The following is a 22426-nucleotide window of genomic DNA, read 5'->3' as shown; positions in this document are numbered from 1 at the left end:
CAATACAAGGTATATCACAAGTATTGAATGTGAATAGTGCTGCTGTCAGTATTTCCACTGAATGCCTGTTTTGAATAGCCAATTAGGCCAAATGTCTTTTCAGATGTGTTCTTCAGAGCTGGATGATTATTGAGACAGGAATTTGCTCAGTATAAATGAGAGGCAGAAGATATGTGCGTATGTGTCCGTTTCATGTGTGTGTGTGTGTGTGTGTGTGTGTGTGTGTGTCTTTATCACACACGACAGGTGACGTATGTTTTCAGGAGTCTTTAATAACAGAGTGGTTGGCAGGAAATAAGACACATGTCCTGGTGCTGTCCTGCAAGAACACATCTCCTGCTGTTAACATGTTGACCACGGTGTTTCTGTCAGCGCTCCTGATGCTGGGAGGTCTTGGAGGGGCAGCAGCATTCAACCGGCAGGTCCATGGGAAATCAATCCACAGTGATAAAACTTTGCCGGGCAGCAATGATGGAACACACACTGTGAGGACACAGCCACACCAACAGGTAAGATCTATTTCAATTAGCAGAACAGAGATGCTTATTCCATCCATGTTATTAGGTTTTCCAGCTTAAAAGATTAGTCGATTCATTAATTGCCGATCGACAACTGGTTCATCGTTGAGACAAAAATCCAAACTATCTCTGATTCCTTTTTTTTCCCCCAGAATTTAATGTTATCGTATATGATAGTAAACTGAGTATTTTGGGGATTTGGGGGCTGGTTGGATACAACTGTATTTTTACGACACATACCAGTGGATCTGCTATATCACATTTACCCATTTTTGTTTTACATTATAGCAAAGCAATAGTTAATGCATTATTGCTTTCATACCACCATTTGCAAATGACTGACAATAGACACATTTAGTCAAATAAAACCTTTTTACTGGAGGGTATTTTGATGGTGTTTGCCCTTAAATATGTATGAAATAACATAAAATGATGTGCCCTTACTTAGAAAGGAAGATTAGTAATAAAAGTTAGGCTGCAACTAAGAATTATTTTGAATATTGAATAATCTTTTGACTATTCTCTCAAATAACTAAGGTCTAACTTAAGGTCAACCTAAGCTGACTGATTTAATTTGCTTGCTTTGTCCAGCTTACTTCTTGGATATTGCTACCATCGTCATTTACTATTATAAATTTCAATGAGAAGCAACAAATACTCACATCTGAACCAGCAAATGTTTGGAAATTTCGATTAAAAGAAAAAAGATTAACTGATTATAAAACTAGTTGAATAATTTTCTGTTGGTTCACTAATTAATGAATTGACAAATATTCGTATATGAGACCTATCTGGACCTCATCATGTTTTTGTTCGCAGACAAAAAATGAAATCAGCAGGAGTTTGGATCTTGAGAGCTTCAGCGTACACGTGACCCCCACCACCAGCAAAATCAGCCTCCCGTCCATCATCAGGCTCTTCCCGCCTACTGCCAAACCTTTCCAACTGCACGCCAACATGCCCATGCGCTTCGGGAGGGAGAGTGTTCCTGGTGATGACAGTGCCCCAAACTCGACCCCCAACATGCCCCAGAGGTTTGGGCGATCATGGGAAATGTGTGCCAAGTGCCTCAATGTTCGAGAAGCACAGAACCCAATATTGCCGCAGAGATTGGGGAGAAGAAGTCCATACTGGAGCCTCTTTAGGACTCTGGACAATACTTGGTTGTTAAACACTGGTTTACACTGGTAGGCAACTCTTGTCCATAATGACTGACATTCATATTTAATTCAAAAGAGGATGCCATAACGCTTTGGTTTGCACATATATCTGTATAGATGTTTTACATCACCATACAGTTAGACAAATTCACTTATCACCTCCCTCATCATACTTTAGGTGACAGATCACCAGCTGTTATTCATTTAATTCCAGTTTAGTTTAACATCCTTACACACCTATCAGTTGTGCTTATTTTGAATAACAAACTATGTATGCTCTTCCCACAGGGCTGAAGATTTTGACTTTACAACCAGCTCCGAAGAGGTGGAGATGCAAGAAAAGAGCGTTAAAGGATGAAAGAGGATGAGAAAGGCCAACACAGAGGTCTTATAACATGTAAATATCAGCATACCTTGTTTTTACCGTGAAGACAAACGTTAAATGTTAAAATGTCCAAGAATAAATAAGTTGAAGTATTTTAAATTTATTGTCACTTTTAAATAAATAAAGTTGTTATTATTGTGACAGAAAACCTGTTAAACTATAATATTAAAAGTTTCAAGTGAGTCGTTCTGGTTTTCTTTTGCTCTGTTATTGAGTCTTTAGACTTATTTTTAATCTAAAGATATTTGCCTCATAATGATGGACAAATGAGTTTTGCATCTAACAAAGCTGCCATAAAGAAAGCAGGGAAGGTCATTACAATCATTGACCACTAGAGGGAGACAAACACCATGGAGAATTACCACCAGTGTTCCCAAACCATCACAGTTACAAATCACAGACTCTTCAAATGTCCAAAGGGAAGCATTAAATGTACAGTTTGTCGAATTTAGAAAATAATGCCAAAGTTTCTTTGTACCTTTCTCTGGTCTCTAACAAGTGAGAGGAAAAATTAAGAACTGTTGAATAACACTGTTAGCACTCATCTGGCCAACATGCTGGGGTGCTGTTTTGAATCCTTGCTCTTACATTGACAAAATAATCAGCACTCATAGTCTCTTTCAAGGGCAGACACTTGTCAGGACTGGAAAAGCCCTGGTGTTTGTCAAATCAATAACATTAATTATGGCTGCATTCCTTTTAGGTGTGTCAATTCTAGGGCCCTGGGTCACTAGTATGGATTACTTAGATACCTAAATGGAACGGAGGCATCAGCAATGATAGTAACTGGTTTAAAGAGAAAAAGATCTACAAGCCTTTTTTACAGCAGACATTTTGACTTGATATTACACAGGTATTGCTGATCACATTGAAGGGGAATTTGGGTATTTTCAAACCTAGATCACATGCTTTTGTGTCCAAGTGACTAATGCGAACAAACATTTTTTAAATTGGTCCATATTGAGAGCAAGTGATGCAGTTGGCAGCCACATAATGGGCTGCAAGTTAAGTCAATAAGTGTGAACATGAGTTACTGAGAAGGGCATCTCAGACCTTTTCAGAGATTCAGCACTCCAGTTTTTGGATTTGGGAGAGTTGTTTATGTTTACTAATATTTTTGGACTGCCTTAGACCAGAGGAATAACACGTGTGAGTTTTGAGTGTAGTTCCCCTTTAACAATATGACTCTGCTGACAGTGTGAGAGTGAGCCAGCGTGCACAACACCAGGAGCCTGAAACCAAAGCAGCTAACTGGAATTCACCTATGATGCATTTCATTATTCAGAGCTGAAATTTTACTACTGTGACATATTTTCTAAAAGGAGCTATTCAAACATCCAGCTACCTCAGATGCAGGTGCGTTAGAAAGTATCACTTGAGTGTTGAGAAAAGATGATCCGGCGTACTGCTGTTGCTCACCATCAGTTTGTAGGTTATACTAACGTTTCGGTCCCTCTGGACCTTCATCAAGGCCTAAATGTTGGTATAACCAATATACTGTAATGCTGAGCAGGAACAGTGCACAGGATCTTTTCTCAGTGTCACTGTGATATTTTTTGAAGAACAGAAGAATTTTACACAATGTTGGATATCTGGGACACACTAATATCCTGTTTTTTTAAGCCACCTGTCATATACAAGGCGAGAAATACTTACTACCTGGCAACATACAAAAAATGTTCTTGGACAGGTGAGGGGTAGAACTTAAGAGGTAGATTAAATCTCGTACCACTTTGTGGGGTGATTCTGTGGAACGCACTGGGTGAAGAAATCAAACAAAGTAAAGATATCTGAAGTCTAAAAAGAGGTACAAAGACAATATTTTCACAAGGTACAGAAATGATTGGAGGAAATGTAAAGCACACTCAGTGTGATACTGTTGTCGGTATTCTCAGTTCGTATCTTTGTATTTGTTTTATACACGGGTAATATTGGCTCTCAGGTATAAAGGAGTGCAATGGTGTAAATGTGCGGTTGATCGATTGTGAGGACAGTGTATTTATGTCATAGTTTGATTAGTGATGGATTAGTATAGTTTGGGATTGGGGGTAAAGCCGAACAAGCATTTTGCTTCTTTCTGCACCTTTTTGGACATGAAATATTAATTTATGTTTCTCATTGTCTGTTCATGGTTCATTGTTTGTCTCTGTTTTGTAGGGGTTTTTTTTGCTACTATCCATCTATCCATTTTCATAACCGCTTATCCTCTTGAGGGTCACGGGGGGGCTGGAGCCTATCCCAGCTGACATTGGGCGAGAGGCAGGGTACACCCTGGACAGGTCACCAGACTATCACAGGGCTGACACATAGAGACAGACAACCATTCACACTCACTTTCACACCTACGGACAATTTAGGGTCGCCAATTAACCTGCATGTCTGTGAACTGTGGGAGGAAGCTGGAGTACCCAGGGAAAACCCATGCTGACACGGGTAGAACATGCAAACTCCGAAGCCTCTTGCTGTGAGGCGACAGTGCTAACCACCACACCACCGTGCTGCCTCTATGAACTTCAACAGCAATATAAAAATTCTGAAATTCAGTTATGGCTTTTGGTTTTGGTGTGCCACCCCAAGATTTCAAGTGGCCCCATCTGACCTTCAGATTTCTAGGGGCGCCACTGCTGTAGTTGTGCATCCACAACAAAAGGGGAGGGGACATAGGGACTATGTTTGTGGTCCCTGTTTGTGGGTCCACTCAGGTGTCTCCAGCATGTCAGAGCACTGTTTGCCTGAGCATGAAGGTGGCCTTGGAGAAACTTGACTGTGACATAATCCCAACAACGCCCCAAAGTCAAAGTGACACATTCTGACTTGCATAAAAAACATCGTGAACATACCTCACCTTGATGGGTGTGACCCACATACTGCAGCTGAGTCGTCTTCACTGAGTTGCGCAACGTCTTTTTATCACAGCTTATCCAACCCGCACCAACAGCCACTCCCTGCTTAAATTTAAAAGCTTTTGAATAGAGGTTCAAATCCGGTCGTGTCCGTGATACGATCAGTTTCCAGCAGAAGCGGCTCGGAAACTTTCAGCTTACAAACAACAGGGAAAAAGCAAAGAAGTCTGACTTTGTAAAGCGGAGGAAAGTTTTACCTGGAGGTGATCAACAACACGAGCCCGACAGGTAGGGTTTGTCTTTTGGTTGTTTTCAGTGTCTACCTCAGGCGGAAGACATGTTACCATCGCGACGTAGTGTGTGTCTAATCTGTTGTGCTTATAGACTTCACTGTTTTATCATGCAGGTTTATGTTTCAATAGTTAAAGTAGGAAAACTTTATTATTATTGGTGACAGCGATTGTTTTCATCCAAGCGAGTACACAAACAGTTGTTCAGTTTCCTCTTTACATCTGTTTTTGTAACCCCCCTAAGTTCTTCCTCAACATTAACTCATGTTTCATGACTTTTAAAACAACAGTCCGGAAGTGTGAGAGTACCTTTTACCCATGCACCCTGGGCTACACTGTGCCCAAAACACTTTCAGACCATGTATTCATTCCACTTTAACATTTTGTTTCAGTGTTTTTCCACTCACTCCTGCAGTTTCGTAGCCTATGACTGACTGTAACACCCATTGATTGTAATCATTTCCTCTTCTCCCAGCAGCTGGTCATGGGGGACATTGCAAAAGGGAAAAAGATTTTTGTCCAGAAATGTTCCCAGTGTCACACAGTGGAAGAGAAGGGACGGCACAAGACAGGACCCAATCTGTGGGGTCTGTTTGGGAGAAAGACAGGACAGGCACCTGGTTTCAACTACACACAGGCCAACGTCGATAAAGGTATGGATCGTAAAGAAAAAGCTGGAGAGAAATGATCTAATGAATGACAGATCGGTCAACTGACCTTTCACATAAAAAGCAAACTGTTCAAGATGCAACTGAAGTAACAGGGAAATTAGAAACACAAGAGAGCACACGTGCAGCCTGGATGTATTCTCTCATTTGTCCTGCATTAATATGAAGGAGATGGCATCATCAGTTCATGCTAGAGGAAGATTGATAATAAATATGATTACTTCTGAATCCAGTCAACAGGTAGAGTCTCGTTGACATTTAGGAGTCGAGCACCAATAGGAAGTACAACTGCTTTAGAGACAAAAGCAGCACACGAGAGTTTTGGATGCCTTAAGCAATATTTTAATTGCAATCAGGAGAGACTTGTGTGAAAAGAGACTTAGAGGGTACTTGTTTCCATTGTTCCCAGAGAGAAGACGCTGACTTTTTCTGTGGTACCTCCAAGCGTTTCTAGTTTCAAGTTTCTAAAGTTTTTAGAAAGGTGCTGGTGTCCTCACTGTCGTTCCTTTACTGTTTATCCCGAGCTGTATGATGTCAGACAGAAACTATCACTGTGCCATATTATCCAAAATCTAGTCTCATATCATGATATCGATATAGATCGTTTTGCAAATCATTTTTGACATATATTTAATGGAATGCAGTACAAAGACAAAATATTTAATGTTCAAACTCAATCAATCAATTTTATTTATAAATCCCAATATCACAAATCACAATTTGCCTCACAGGGCTTTACAGCATACGACATCCCTCTGTCCTTAGGACCCTCGCAGCGGATAAGGAAAAACTCCCCAAAAAAACCTTTAACAGGGAAAAAATGGTAGAAACCTCAGGAAGAGCAACTGAGGAGGGATCCCTCTTCCAGGACGGACAGACGTGCAGTTGATATAGATATCGTACAGAACAGATCAGCATAATAATAACAGTAATCCATATGACACAATGAGACAGAAAGAGAGACAGAGACAGAAAGAGATGCAGGACAGACGGTAATGATAAAAGCTTACAACAACATTAATTAAAGCAATAATATTATAATTATAGTTACGGCTATTGTGGTGCAATATGTTGAAAGTATATATTAATATGTGATAGTATAGAAGTAGAAGTATGACTAAAGACAGCAGCAGCAGGAGGCATCAGGCAGGACCATGGCAGCAGCACAACCACACACGTCACACTATCTAGGCACCGCTGCGATATAAGTTAACCTGCGAGACAGTGGAGCACAAAGGCTCCGAAGAAGAAGCCGAGTTAGTGACATGCAGTATGGCTGAGTTAGCAAGATGCAGTAACAGGACATGAGTGTTAGCAAAGGAGAGAGAGAAGGAGAGAAGGTGCTCGGTGTATTATACAGTGTACTGACGAACTTTATTGTTTTTTTTTGTAAAATATACACTCAGTCTAAATTTGATGCTTGCAACATGTTCCAAAAAAGTTGGGATGGGAGCAACAAAAGACTGGAGAAGTTGTTGAATGCTAAAAAACACCTGCTTGGATCATTCCACAGGTAAACAGGATAACTGGTAACAAAGGGGCATCCTCGAAAGACTCAGTTGTTCAACTCTCTGAAAAAACGTGTGGGAAAATAGTCCAGCAGTCTAAGAACAACATTCCTCGATGCACAACGTGTTAAAGCACCTTGGCTTAGTAGTAAAAGAGTGCAGGTACTAGACATGCCTGCCTGCAGTCCAGACCTGTCTCCCACTGAACATGTGTGGCACATTATGAAGCACAAAATACAGACCCTGTTGACACTGTTGAGCAGCTAAAGTCACATGTTTCACTTTCAAAGCATCAACAATTAGTGTCCTCAGTTTCCAAACGCTTACTGAGTGTTGTTAACATGTTGTGAACATGCTCCACGCCCAACTTTTTTGGGAACTTGTTGCAGGCATCAATTTCAAAATGAGAGTATATTTATAAAAAATAATGACGTTTATTAGTTTGACCAATAAATATCTTGCCCTTGGATTGTATTCAACTGAATACAGGTCAAGAGAGATTTACAAATCCTCGCTTTCTGTTTTTATTTACACTTAACACTGACCTTGATCGATAGATCTGACGCTGAAATGTCAGCAGAGACAGGAACCGTTTTAAAATTTCACAGCGACAAGATGATTGGCTCACAGGTTGTGGCAAAATCTGATTGGTGTAACTGCAGGAGCAAACGCCCTCAGTCAGCTGATCGAGTTGGACAGGAAAGTGGGAGATAGAGAGGGAGTAAATAGATAGAGTAAGCATGAAAATGTCTTCCTGTTTGGACTTCCACTCAGCGTCACTGCAGCAGGTCTGAACAAGCAGGACTGTGAGATTTCACCTCTGACTAAAACTGAAACACAGTCATCAGATGGGTGAAGATGCAGATCTGTAACGTACTTATAGAATAAGATACTGTTTATGAAAACATATTATACACTGTTGCATGTGTTTGATGTGTATGTGTTTTTTTAGGTATCATATGGGATGAGGAAACCCTGAACACGTACCTTACAAACCCTAAGAAGTACATTCCTGGCACCAAGATGATCTTTGCTGGGATCAAAAAGAAAAAGGAAAGACTGGATCTTATAGCCTATTTGAAGGATGCCACCTCCTAATGTACTGACATCACACAACACCCACATGCAGCTGTGGACAGACACTGTACATTTACAGGAAAAAACTGAGTGTGCTCTTTGTTTTAAAGTTTATAATATACAATAGTTTTTAAAATTTCCATGAGTACATATTGTTACATTACAGCAATGCTGCCACACTGTTTTTGTGTGTGGGAGACTGTTTTTAATTATCACATGAGTCAGGCTACGTGCAACTGGTGGGTTTTCCAGACTGTTCTCAGTCAAGGCTTCTTAAAGAGGCAGCCTTCCTTTGGGATTTTCTAAAAACAGAGTTGTTTACCTTAAAACATTTACAACAGCTCGCACAGGAACTACACACTTTGCATTTTTGCCTCTTACTGCACTTCTGATTGCTGCTTTTTCAGATTTATTTTTCTATTATATTATAACTTGTTAAGTATCTTTCTGTTTATATGTTGGGGCTTTTTCTACAGTCTTAAAATGAGTAGACGTTAAAAAACAAGTGTTTGTCTTAAATGGTGCTGGACTGTCTGGTTTTCTTTTTAAAGCCAGTGGGTGGGGCGACGTTAAATGTTATAAAGCTGCACTTTAAAATGTTTCACATTTCTACGTTTTCTAAATTAACTTGTGTTTTTGACTTCAGAGCAGATTTGTCAGATTTACAGTAAATCAGACTTTTTTTTATGATTTTATTTGATTTTTACAAAGTAATACTTACAGTTCTTCAACTTGGCCTAAAATCACATTGAAAAATGCCAATCCCATTTTTTTTTTACATTTATATTATATTCTTTACACTGAGTTACTGTTTTGTACCCTGCTGTCACTTTTCTAGACAATACCTTGACCTTGACTTGAGAAAACGGATGTGGCAATAAAATATTTCTGCTTCAGTGAATTATCTGAGTGGTCCCTTCTTTCCATGTGATACTTTATTGTTTCCTTCCACATTGAAATGACATACTCAGTTAATATTGTACAAATTGTGTAGATGTATTTAGGTAGTTATTTACTCAGTTAGTTGGGCACATTATTGTCTGTCATGTGTTCGACTTCACCTCATAGTATTGACACAGTATGGTAAAGAGGAGTTAACGTCAACATCATGATTAAACAAGAAATAAAGGTGAACTAAGGCAATGTGACACAACTTTTTTTGTGTATGGCCCAGTAGACTTACAAAATAACTGTTAACTCCCTCCAGTGATGTTTCTTTAAATCATCTTAGGCCTTTTTATCCTTTTAATGTTGAAATGAAACGTTAAAACACAATATTAGAAGCTACACAACCTCACTCACACTCAGGCAGCGTGTTAAGGTTATGTGGGACAGCCTGTTTGGGATAGTTGTTCTTAGATTAAAAGATCAGGTTTCTTTGCTGCTTAGTCGATGGAAACACTTTTTTAAACAGGAAACAACCATATAATTCAATGTAGCAGGAGGAGCTGTTTGTAAATGTTTTACTTTTGGCACTACAGGCCATTTCAGTTTAATGAAAGTAATACAATTACAACACAATAATGACATGCAACTTGCCAATGATAATAAGTTTGAACAACATTTCATTCTGGTCCTGTCAACATGTCAGTCATGTAATCAGAATAATAAAAAAATGAACAGGATGAAGTGGCCTAAAATATATTCATTGCAATTACATAGCCTGTCAGTCACTCTTGTCAGAAAGTAACGATTTTATGTTTCCATTTTTATCACCATTAACCACAATCATGTAATCAGGGGTCAAGACATTCACCCATTAATAGATATGGTAGTTTCAAAGCATAACTAAAGCATAAAATGGTGTCCCATTTTACATGAACAATGCTGTCCCAGTTTAGCTCACATTTCTTGTGAGTTTGTGTGATTCAACCAGTGGTTAAACCACTCCATTATGATCCACTACAGGTTGTTACCTTATTGAATTCTATTGACAGCCCCAACATTGAGAAGTATAATGTCATATGCTGCTTAACTGACCACGTGCTCACACCATGGATGTATTAGGAGACCTGGTTACAGCAAAGTTAATTCCTATCAAAGTTACTCAGGGGCGCATGAAGCCAAAATGGTTCAAATACTGCATATAAAGTTACCTGGATGATCAGCACTGCTTCAGCATTGTGCGGCCCATAGAGCAGGAGCAGTTTAGCGCTCTACTAACGTGAATGGGGATAAAATGCTTTAATCTTGTGGCTCTTCTAGACTTTACAAATGTTATCAGACTGAATGGATCAAAGCCTGATAGTGAAACGATTCATTTCGGGTTGTGACACTCAAAAAAATGTATCCACTGATTTACGGACATCTCTTTAGTCAGTGGAAAAAAGTCTTATTGGGCTGCAGGACACGTGACAGACCCCGGAAACTGCAGTACCACAGTTTGGCCACTATGAAAATTCGCTTCAAAGCCCAGTGCACTTCCTGGGGGCCTGGCTCACACTCATGGATGTATAAAGACACCTGGACACAGCATTAAAGGCAGGACCCCTTTCATTCCTCTGAAAGCTGCTTAGTGACACATGACACTGTTTCCGTGGCATGAAATTATCAGAATGATTGGTGCATCACTGGGCCCATAGAGCAAGTGTGCTAGCCGAGCAGCCAACTTCCACTGGCCTAATGGCTGACTTCCTGTTTAGCCCTCTGCTAACTTGAATGAGGATAAAATAATTAAGTCTTGCAACTCTTTTAGACTTTTGAAATGTTATCAAACTAAATTAATTAAATGTTGATGGTGGAAAGAGTCATCAGAACACTCAAAAAAATGTATCCACTGATTGACAGATGTCTCTTTCCTAATGTAAGTCTATGGGAAAAATCTTTTTGAGCCCAATGGCATCACGTGACAGACCCCGAATATTGCAGTACCCTTGCTTGGCCACTACAGAAATTGGCTTCAAAGCCCAGTGCACTTCTTGGGGGCCTGCTCAAATCTATGGCCTGCTCACACTGCACAGTATTCCTGTAAAGATGGATCATAGTCACTCTGATGATGTTGGACCAATGGCAAGAATTGTTGTAGCAACAATTCAAGATCAGTTTGGGTGACTGGCTGTTGATTTTGCACATTTCAAATCATTACAATAAGTAACTGTCCCACTTAACCTGATGTCCCATCTTACCTCAACTCACCCTACAGTTATAAATAAATAAAGTACAGAAAGCACTCCTTTTAGTCATCTATACTTTTTTTAATAGTTTCACCTTAGTTGTCAGTCATAAGTATGTCAGAAAGTGTCAAAAATGGAGAGTGAAGTTATGTAAGAATATGGAGTATTGATTTTACCATTATTTAGTCCATGAGCTAGATAATCCAGCAGATGGCGCCATTTAACATGTGACGAGACCATCAACACCACTGTGGACATGAAACGTGCCAAACGGGTGTAAGCATGCCGACGTAAAATGTTAGTGCCATTCCAGCCATCCAGTCAGCTGCACTCAGGTCGATCCAGAAGACACCACAGTTAATGGGACAGTGTCCAGACCCGCTGGGACCAGAGCTGCCACCGCTGTGTTGGCTTCACTCAGTGGCATCTGCCGGGCATTTAGCGCCGGGAGGAAAAAACAAAGGTCCTCCCTCCTCAACTGAGTTGTTATTGACCGGCGGGGGAAAAAGAAGCGGGTCGATAAGTGGATCAGATTTATTAGCGGTCCAGATTGGCCACAGCACGCCAAATGCCAAGAGGAGCCACATTCTGTGGGACGGCTGCATTTCATTTGGGTTAGAGGAGCGCCAGACAGCGTGTCTACAAGTGCGGCGCAATTTCAAGTGGAAGGTAAGGTGGATCTTGTGCATTAAAAGCCATGGATGTGAATGACATTCCATTTAACGCTACTGGATCATCACAGCATTAAGGCATCCTGCAGATTTATTTAGATAATATAGGGGCTGATATTGAGCCATAGTAACGAAGCTATGGATTAGTGATTGAACCCGGTGCATCATATTTTCTGCACGTGGTTCAACACGGGATTATAATTTTTTTTATTTTTTTTCTTGTCATCTAACATCTTCTTGCATCCACTAACAGAATATGATCATACTGGACATGTTTGTGTGAATGGACCTGTAACCCATGTGTAAGCCTACCACTGTTATTTACTATGATTTCTGTCATAAAGTGTCAGAAGTCATAATAAACCTGAGTGACAGCCCACTCCCCCCCAGCCCCTGTCTAATTCTGGCACAGGGCTGAGGTTGTTGGCATGGCTGGAATTACAGCGGTGGCTGCATCTGCTGCAGTGTGGAGCTGCAACAAGTTTATTTATTATGCTACGAGGAAAGAGAGAGGACTCAGGTTAAGGGGGCGATCAAATAGTGACACCCTCTAGAGGGGAGTAAGGAAAAGTGGCAGCTGCCAGTAACTGCATTAAGCTCAGCAGAAATAGAGTGTGTGTAGCCAGTGTGTGTGTGTGTGTGTGTGTGTGTGTGTGTGTGTGTTTTACAGTTTGTGTTTTGCGCTTTAGGGAAGGTAAACCGTCAGGATGGATCTGGTCCAGCTTGCAGTGTCCATCCACATTCTTCTGTGTCCTGCATGGGCACGTCACTCTTACATGGACAGCATCCTCTCAGCCCACTCTGGTAAGTCGTGTGAGTGTAAGACTGACCATCACAAAACAGTAGGGCTGGGTATCGGTACTTGATGCTTTTGAAGCATCGACTGAAATAACCCAGTACCAAGTAGTATCGAATCGTCTCCTGCCAAACAATACCTGTGTTCAGTCCTTTTTGTGCTGGAGGTCTGATCTCAGACCATCCCGACTCCCTGCCAGATCAGCATACTTTCTGCAGAGCTGCTCTCCTCTTGGCAACCGTCAGTTCAGTGTCCAGTGCTTAGCACAAGCTAACATCCAACACCAAGCGGATAAGTGTATGTCATATAAAAACGTAAGTGATGGTCAAAGTAGTAAGTAAAGTAGTGAAATTTAAGGTTACATGTGCCTCAAAACCAGCCACAACTCCGCCCTGAGCAGAGTGACCGTGCTCTATTGACCAATCAACAGACTGCAGTGTTCACAGCTCCACCTTTTGGTACCAGATCAGTGTGCTAGGTACCCCAACAGATTGATGACCAAAAGTGGGGACGGTACAGAATGGTTCCATTGGTACCATCCACAATTTTTCACAATGGAAATGGGAAAAAGCCCCCTTAAGGGTTCTGGTACTGATACTACATAACAAAAGGAACACATGTTGCATGTACATTTTACGACCGCGCTTCATCAGGGTGGATTGTCTTTCTGTCAGCTCTCAGGTTTCTGGATGAGCCATTGACCTTTGACCCCTGTTGTCTCATGTCACCGCCTCCGCCGCCGCTCTTTCCTCCGCCACCTCAGCTGTGGAAGCGGGGCAGCCCTGTAGGTGTTCACAAACACACCCACACGCAGCATGCTTACATAAAAACACCTCATTTACACAAATGTATGCTCACATCAGGCCACTGATTGAAACCTCTTGTATTCTGTGTATGTTTATTGAAGGATGGTGATGGTCTCTTGGAGCCAAGTGCTCCTGGAAGAGAGGTGCAGCAAAAACAAAAACCTGCGATACCTGGGTGTTTGCCAGGACCTCCCGGGCCTCCAGGACCCCGGGGCCCAGAGGTAAGGCCCTTTTTCAAAATACTACACAGCGTTGAAACCTCACATCAGGGGTGGCACCACTGTTCAGTCATATTAAATCAAAGAGCATCCATACTGCAGCCAGCCTGCTGTAGCCATTTAAAGACAGTAGATGGGAATTTTGTTAAATGGAAATGAAACAAAATGACCTTTATGGTATTGATTTTTCCACAAATGTCCCATGCTCTATTAGAATATGGAGCTGGATATAAATTTGGTGTCATTTTTTAAGGGTCACGGTGGATTACCTGGAATAAGAGGACCAAAAGGGGAGAAGGTATGTGTTCCTAGTTTTCTGTTTTTATAGGTATTGAAATATGTCTGTAATGTATTTTGCCGTGTGTGTCCTTGTGTTCCTCTCTGCTATAATGAGTGCTATGTCTCCTCTCCCCTCATTTGTCCTCCTCCAGGGAGAAATTGGACGTCCAGGGTCAAAGGTGAGCCGCTCCTCCCCTCCTGCATGTCGCGTTCTCTCGCTCATCTCTCTCTGGTCCATCTTGCATGTCCTTGGAATAATGGGATGTGGATTTCTCTCTCTGTTGTCCCCTCTACGCATCCTCAATCTCTGTGATGTGATTTGTCTATTGATGTGCTCAGAATATCCTCTGCAGCTGCTATGGGTCATGCTACATTAGTCCCAGTAACCGCACTAACCACACAGCAAAGCTTGATCACATCTTTAGACGTCTACCGTTATCCTCCCACTCCTCACCTCTCTGTCATCCCCCTCTTCTCCCCTTTTCCTCTGCTTATTCCTTCTTTCTCCTCCTTTCCTTGGCCTGGCTCCATTAGCCTTCATACTGGACTCCAGTCCTGCTGATCCAGCCTCTCCAGCACTCCACTTCTGCACTTTAATCTCCCTAAGTGCTTTTGCTCCCCGCGATAAATCACTCCACACAGCAGCAGGTCCATGGTGTCTCTACAGGCTGCTGTTTTAATGGCAGGCAGCTAAATGAGGGCACACTGCTAGCATGGCACCAGCTCTGGGATACTGTTCCAGGTGTCACAGAGATGCAAAGCTGTTGTGTAATACATTTGGCTCTCCTGCTTGCAAAGAACTGGTGATAGGGCAAGATCGATTAAGCCTTTATTCCTGTCCACTACTTAGCAAATCTCAGTGGCATCGTTAAAGCTTTGCATGCAAGGTTTTGTCCTCTGTCATGTCTGATTAGGGGTTCATAGTTCATATTCAGTTTGACATGCTCATTTGTTTCTAACCCTTATCTAACCTGATTAGTCTTAAAAAAAATCTGTAGCTCTTTTTCAGGAGAAACAGGAATGAAAGAAGCATCCTGGTGAACATATAAAGTTGCAGATTGTCAGCATATATAACAAAGTACAAAAGCAGAGCACAAAAGAAGAAATTGATCAAAATATAAAAGGAAGCCCAGACATTTTGGAATTTAATTTGCTTTCTTCCCAAGAGTCAGATGAAATGACCAGGAGAAAGCAGGCACCAGCGGAGATTCCAGAAAGTCAATATAAGAAATAGGCAGGCACATTAACTCCAATGTAAAACCCCAACTGATTTTTGTTACATTTGGACAAAGCCAGGCCAGCTTATTAACCTGTTTTGAGAACTTATGCCAAACATACCTAATGTAACCAGCTGCTGGCAGTCGCTTCATATACTCCATATAGACCCAAGAGTCTCGTCTAACTCTTGGCAAGAAAGTGAATAATCCTGTTGAACTAATGTATTAAATGAAAATGCAAGTTAGATTTTATTTAAGAGAACAAGGTTAAAACATCCTGCTGTTTCGGTTCAGACTGTAAGAAACTGAGTCTGTCGCAAAATCCTTTATGCAATTAAAAGGTAGAGACTTTTTTAGCTTCCCTTCTTTTTTTTGCAAAAGGGAGCAGAAGATGAAGCAATAGTTTCAGTAAGTGCTGGCACTGATTGTGTTTGTGTTTCTGTAGGGTCGCACAGGAGCTCCAGGCCTCCCAGGGAAACCAGGACTCCAAGGATGGCCTGGTCCAGAGGGACCCAAGGTAGGTCTCATGGTAATCTCTGTAAACACACAACTGCATATGTATACAAAATCTGGAGGCAAGATTTTGGTATCAGAAGTATTTTGGTTTGTGTTTGTAGTCCATTTGTGGTCCAAATAGTGCTGCCCAGATGGGCTTTGGTTGCATGTAGGTTCACAGTCCATGAGGGACAATTTCTCTTTTTACTAGCTTTTTTCATCTGCAGTCATGTGCAGATATATGCTTGTAGAGATTAGGCGAAATGTTTGACCTGTCTCAAGTTGCTAATCAAAGTGTAAACCAGTGGCACCTGGAAGAGGAAGTCTTGGACTTGATATCGATGGGCTACATCTGAACTCTCGAAATATTGGTTGTTATCCCCACCATCAGACGACAGCTGATAGGCACTGACTGGTCTCATGGTATCACTGCGGGCACTACCACACTTTCGAGTACTCCTCACTGGTGCAACATGGTTTACATAAATTTATATGACACACCACTATTAAAATATGAACCAACACATATGTGTGGGTTTTTTAGGGTGAGAAAGGGGACCCAGGACTCATGGGATTACCAGGACTGAGGGGACCACCAGGATTAAAGGTTAGTCACATCTTTACATCATACACATGATTTTGTATGTTTGGAAAGAAAAAAAATCTTGTTTAGTCTATCATTGACTATTCCTTGTGTATCTTTTCAGGGTTTGCCTGGTTACAAAGGAGAAAGGGTAAATTCAGAGTCATATTTCACACTACATATTTGTCACTAAAAGATTATTAGATGTTTAATTTATGTCTCTCTGTTCTTTTTAAAGGGGACATATGGTGACCCTGGAGCGCCAGGACCAAAAGGGGATAAAGTAAGTAGAGAACTGTCACTTTCTTTTATTGCAGAACATCAGTGTGTTTTGATTGGATTTCTCAATTTGATTTTGAATTATTGCAGAAAAAAAGGTCTTTGCCAAACAAACATTTATGATACTAACGTAAGCGTAAATGCATCAGAATCAGTGGAAGTAAAAAGCTAACGTTAGGCTATAAAGGAACTACACCACAGTCACATGACTTTAATGATGACGAGGCTGTAATTCCGTGTTCAGCTTGATAACGTTCTATAGCCTCATTTAGCCACTTGTTAGCAACTGCCTTTTTAAAGACACAAAAAAGCTTCAAAATTCACCAGTGGGGTATTTACTGATGTATTTTATGTCACAGAATAAAACGGTAAAGTCTCTGAAGCTTATGTTAACCACAGACCTTATTTCAGGCATCTGATCAAAAACCCATTAAAAAAAAAAAACATTGCCTTTGACATGAGGGAACTGGCAGTGCTAAAATGCTAACTCATTTCCAGGTTTTAGGACTGGAGCACTCCATGGACTTAATCATTTATGGAGTGAAAAACTCTACAGCAGTTCGCTCAATAATTAGTAAGAATCCAAAGTGGCTCATGAGTTGAGACTCTTGCAAGCTCTCTTGGGCCCTCTATCTCAGCGACAAATTAAATAAACATTAAGCATGTTATGCCTGCTCTGCTGAGTTAATTCCTTTTTTTACATCAAGCTCTCATTTTGTCTTTATTTAGGGTTCCATTGGTTTGCCTGGGATGCTTGGACAGAAGGTAAGGATGATTCAACAATGAGGACAGTGAAGGATCTGATTTAAACTGACTATTCCCCAAATCCTTGCCCAGGGTGAGCAGGGACCAAAGGGAGAGCCGGGAGTCGCGGGAAAAAGAGGCCCTACTGGACGGCCTGGGAAGAGAGGCAAACAGGTGAGGAAAGACGAGGAAGCATAGCGCACATCCTGACAATATTCCTTAACCCTGGTGTGGTGCGCTGACACTCTGCTCTTTCTCAGTCTGTGACCTGAGGGCTACGTGCTCTCGCCGACTATTTCAGTCACTCAACTTTTACTTCCAGCTCTAAGTATAGACTTTCATAAGGGCTGTGGGGACTTTGCCATCTTAGATCTTCTTAGCCTACACACTTAAAGTATATATGCACACACACACACACACACACACACATCCATGCATATATGTTTACCCCATAGACTAGATTAGCACAGCTATGCACAAGTGGCGGTGACATGTAGGTCACCTTCAGTGTGTGTGTGTGTGTGTGTCTGTGTGTGTGTATTTTCTAATATTGGGATGTTGCCTGGTTTGCACAGGGCATGAAGGGCCATGGTGGAACCCCAGGAGCCATGGGCCCCCAAGGACCCCCTGGTCCAAACGGCCATCCAGGGCCACCTGGACCACCTGCGTCAGGTACAGTAACTTACACACACAATCAGCCTCCAATAGTATAGTTTAGGCATGTTTGTGTTAAACCCTTAACTTTGTCATACATTTTTTTGCAGGTCTCTATCTAGTAGGTGAAAAGGGAGAGAAGGGTCCTCCAGGTCCACCAGGTCGCTGTGACTGTGACTCCACTCTTGGTGTGAATAATGCTCCTTTTGGAAGCTACACTCAACGGGGCGGCCTCAGCAAAGTCCCTGCAGTAAGACCCAACTCAACGGCTAGCTTTCAATATTATGATCCAAACTAAATCCTTGTTTATACTGAATCAGTTATACCAGAGGTGTGACCAAGTCATTGTTTTGCAAGTCACAAGTAGTCTCAATTCTTTGCACTCAAGTTCCGAGTCAAGATTTACACGTCCCAAGTCAAGTGCCAAGTCCTACACGTTGATTTTCGACTCCCAAACATGCCTTGTGCTCTTCACCAAATGTAATGCCTTTTTAACAACAGAGTAATAACATTAGCTTAGCATTAGCTCGCTATTAGCCTTGACTTACCACTCTTTGTGCAACTTGAAGTTTAGAACGAAGTCGGAAGTTGTTGCGTCCCTGTCTGTAATTTTCAAGCCCCATGTTTTGCATACAGTATTTTGTTTTTTTGTTGACCACCGAATAGTTTTTGCATACGTATAATATTATCTTTGGCATCATTTTTATCATCTGGTGTTCAGTAACGTGACATTAGTTCTTCATAGTTCTTTCCTGCAACTTGATGCTGTCGGATCGATTCAAACAAATGGATCTGTGGAATTAAGTGCTGACTTTCATGTTTGGGCTTTTGGGGGAAAGGTATTAACTATTCTCAAGTCAAATGGCTCAAGTCCAAGTGAAGTCATGAGTCACTGGTGTTAAAGTCCTAGTCAAGTTGCAGGTCTTTTTTTATTTTTGTCAAATTCATGACTCAAGTCTGACTGGAGTCCAAGTCATGTGACTCAGATCCACATCTCTGATTACTACTCATCTGCTTTCACTTTCTCCCGTATGTATCTGTGCAGATATTTGTGGTAAAGAGTGAGGAGGAGATGGACAATCTACGTCTAGACAACGCAATAGCATTCAGGAAGGATCAGAGGATGCTCTACTTCAAAGATAAAGACGGATGGAAGCCCATACAGGTAACAACTATTAGAGTATATAGCATACGTATTTCAAACTAGCCACATTGAGCACATACATGTAATTGATAATTTCAGGCTCACATGTTTGCATCTGAGCTTAAACTGGGTAGCATTTGAGCATAGAAGTTTATTTTTGACCTCAGAAACAGTAGTTTGATTACAAATATTAAAAGATAGCAATTCAAGGTCCACTAACTAGCTCAGTGGCTTTACCACAGTCTTCCTCAGTGGATCGAGTTTGCACTTTTGTCACAAAGATGGCTTGGTTTGTGTCGAAACATCTGGACACAGACCCTTGTAAAGCCAACGTCATCAAAAATATGTGTGAGCATGTTGGTAGCGGAAGTAGCATTTTGCCCCAGCCATCCAGATGAGTTAGCAAGCTTTAAACACTGAATTGAAACTGTTACCAGTTTGTCGCATGTGAGGTTGTTAGAATCAATATTTCAACCCAGTTTTAGCCTAAATGTCTTGCTACCAAAGCCAAGATTTCTCCTTGCCTGAAATGTTAAGTTAGCATTTTTTAATTTTGTTTCTACAACCTGTCCAGCCCTTCCAGCCGTTCCAATCCACAGAGAAAGTCCCAGACAGAGTTGGTGCGTGTGGGGATGGAAAGGTGCAAGCCCAGCACGGAGAGGAGTGTGATGATGGAAACCAGATTGTCACCGATGCTTGTCTCAGTGAGTTACGTGCATCTTTTGCTCAGCTGAACACATGGACACTCTCAGTAATGTAGAAGGAGAGAAAAAACACAACAGAGTGATGATCTACAGTGATTGTAATACCGCTCCTTTTATGTAATGTAATACAGTGTAACAAGAATTAAGATTTAAAAAAAGCATTATTTTAGTACAAAAAAATGCAACTATTCCTCAAATATGAAGGTTAGGCACAAACACATCCATGCTGTCGAACACCCACCTGCTCATGAGATGCCCTGCAGAGCTACAGTGCACCGCAGAGTCTGAATCCACATGACAGAGGATAAAAGCAGTAAGCACTGTGAAACCTTTCCTTGATCTTTCATTAATCTCACCCTCTCTTTTCCTGCCATCCTCTCACTTCTCTCTTCTCCTCTGTTCAATTAAATTAGCAGAAATGCTGTATTGGCATCACTGAAACACACACGGGTGCCAAAGCAATCAGTAACGTTTTCTCTCTCTCCCTCCCCTTTCCCTCCTCTCTCCTAACTCTGCCACTGCACTCGCCCCATCTCTTTTCCTGTCGTCACTTCAGACTGTAAGTGGGCCTACTGTGGAGATGGCTACCGACATGAAGGCATTGAGGAGTGTGATGGAAAGGACTTTGGTTATCAGACCTGCAAATCCTATCTTCCTGGGTATGTTCACTGACAGCGTTCAGTGTGTATACACAAACACATCCATTTATTTGGGTACACCTTGCTACTATAAATCCTCTATGCCAAGTCAGCACCATGCAGTTCCTTTTTAATCAGCGGCACATTTATATTGCACCCATCTAAGGATTGGAAAGGTCACTTTAAAAGGAACTACTGTACTTTTACTTTGGGGTCTCTGAAAGCATTCACTGATGATGGTGCATTATCCTGGCGCCAGTTACTGTACAGTGTTTTAGATGCTTAAATGGCCGACTCTGCACAACTTATCACCTTTAATTTCAGTTTTTGTTCAAATTTAACAAACAGGATTATCTTTATACCTTTAGAATTGAGTCAGGCTAGCTGCTTAATCCATTTGAAGTTTCATGCTTAACTAAGCTAATCTACTCCTGGCTCTACCTCCATACCTAATGTACCAACATGAGCAAGGTGTACATCTTCTCATCTCACTCTCTAAAGCATAAATGTTGAAGTATTCCTTTGATAATGAGCAAAACGGTGGAATTTTGGAGGTGAACTGCATAACCTGGGAAAGAACTGAGTGTAAATGCAAATATACACTTGGCACTATCGGCTGCACTTGTTAAAAATCATTTTCCGTGTCTTCTTCAGGTCCTTTGGGCAGCTCAGATGCACCGACTCCTGCCTCATTGATTCCACTGGTTGCAAGTATTTCACCTGAGCTGGGGAATAAAAAAAGGGCCAGACTGCCACTTTGCAGTTCCCTCTGTCTGCTCATGGGGATTATACTTCAGATTTCTACTGAAGTCTCACCCTTAAAAAAATAACTGATGGACTGAGAGAGAGAGTACTGAAGGGAAGCTCTTGTGCCTGCTCAGAACCATGAACCATCATGGCGGCAAGCTTTGAATGGACCGTCTCCCTCGGAGGTTTAATTCTTTTAACGGCCTCAGGGAGCAGCTTCCTGTTACTGTCACTCCATCGGCTGCAGCACTGTTATGGACACCGGTGATGGCGGAGAACATTCTCATGAATTAATGATTGTATCATATAAAATAGTTTCAATGTGTATGACTTGCTGACTGTTGATGCAAAAATAAGCTGTATTCTGAACTTCTTTTGTAATAAGAGAGAGAAAAAAGAGCCTTTTCCAAAAGAGGAAATTATATTATTAATACTATATATACTGTAGTATACAAATCAGGGGTGTGTAAATGTGTTTATTCATGTGCAATGTATTATGAAACATGTATTTAAGAAGTGCAATGCTGTTATATTGCATGTAAATGTGTACCAGTGCCCTGCAGACTGCTATAACCAGTGCTGTTAATGTACTAGCCAAAGTATGCCCCCTTTAAAGTGAATGTTAAGATCCCTGACAGGAGGAAGAAGAATGTCACACTGCAACAGCAGCAAGAAAATACCTGTGATTATTGCAGTAGCATGAAGAAACCCATGACTCCAAAATGTTTTCAGTGAAAAGTGATTAGTGGATAATCTGCCTGCATGATTGTTATATTCATAAAACACTGTACAACAATAAAGATTAGGCCAACACTTAAAGGAGCCCTGAAGAGGTGGAGTGTCTGTGGGCGGGGTTTTGTGTGGGAAAGCAACCAATCAGAAAAAGACT

At 41.3% G+C, this 22426-nt stretch overlaps 3 protein-coding genes across 4 annotated transcripts; all 3 read left to right on the top strand.

Moving 5' to 3' along the window:
* Positions 1–266: 266 nt before the first annotated feature.
* npvf (neuropeptide VF precursor) lies at positions 267–2245 on the top strand. Its single transcript, XM_033636462.2, has 3 exons — positions 267–509; positions 1338–1705; positions 1967–2245. Exons 1-3 carry the CDS (start codon positions 348–350, stop codon positions 2034–2036), a joined length of 600 nt encoding a protein of 199 aa, XP_033492353.1. The 5' UTR covers positions 267–347; the 3' UTR covers positions 2037–2245.
* A 2670-nt stretch (positions 2246–4915) lies between these two features.
* Positions 4916–9350, top strand: LOC117263243 (cytochrome c-a). 2 transcript variants are annotated; one of them, XM_033636464.2, is made up of 3 exons: positions 4916–5194; positions 5672–5849; positions 8325–9350. In XM_033636464.2, exons 2-3 carry the CDS (start codon positions 5681–5683, stop codon positions 8468–8470), a joined length of 315 nt encoding a protein of 104 aa, XP_033492355.1. In that variant the 5' UTR covers positions 4916–5194; positions 5672–5680; the 3' UTR covers positions 8471–9350. The 2 variants fall into 2 exon arrangements, with proteins under 2 accessions (XP_033492355.1, XP_033492354.1); XM_033636463.2 differs by having other exon boundaries at positions 4927–5194; positions 5675–5849.
* Positions 9351–11791: 2441 nt separating this feature from the next.
* On the top strand, positions 11792–22356 carry LOC117263204 (uncharacterized). The gene is made up of 18 exons (XM_033636400.2): positions 11792–12231; positions 12923–13037; positions 13704–13813; positions 13937–14056; positions 14307–14351; positions 14485–14511; positions 15995–16066; positions 16589–16651; positions 16752–16778; positions 16866–16910; positions 17636–17671; positions 17744–17824; positions 18226–18322; positions 18415–18554; positions 19350–19469; positions 20023–20152; positions 20709–20811; positions 21445–22356. The coding sequence occupies exons 2-18, from the start codon at positions 12941–12943 to the stop codon at positions 21512–21514; spliced, it is 1383 nt and encodes a 460-aa protein (XP_033492291.1). The 5' UTR covers positions 11792–12231; positions 12923–12940; the 3' UTR covers positions 21515–22356.
* Positions 22357–22426: the final 70 nt, after the last annotated feature.

Source organism: Epinephelus lanceolatus, chromosome 16, assembly GCF_041903045.1.
Source record: "Epinephelus lanceolatus isolate andai-2023 chromosome 16, ASM4190304v1, whole genome shotgun sequence".
In the NCBI taxonomy this organism is placed as follows: domain Eukaryota; kingdom Metazoa; phylum Chordata; class Actinopteri; order Perciformes; family Serranidae; genus Epinephelus; species Epinephelus lanceolatus.
This window is presented reverse-complemented; position numbering and strand designations above follow the sequence as displayed.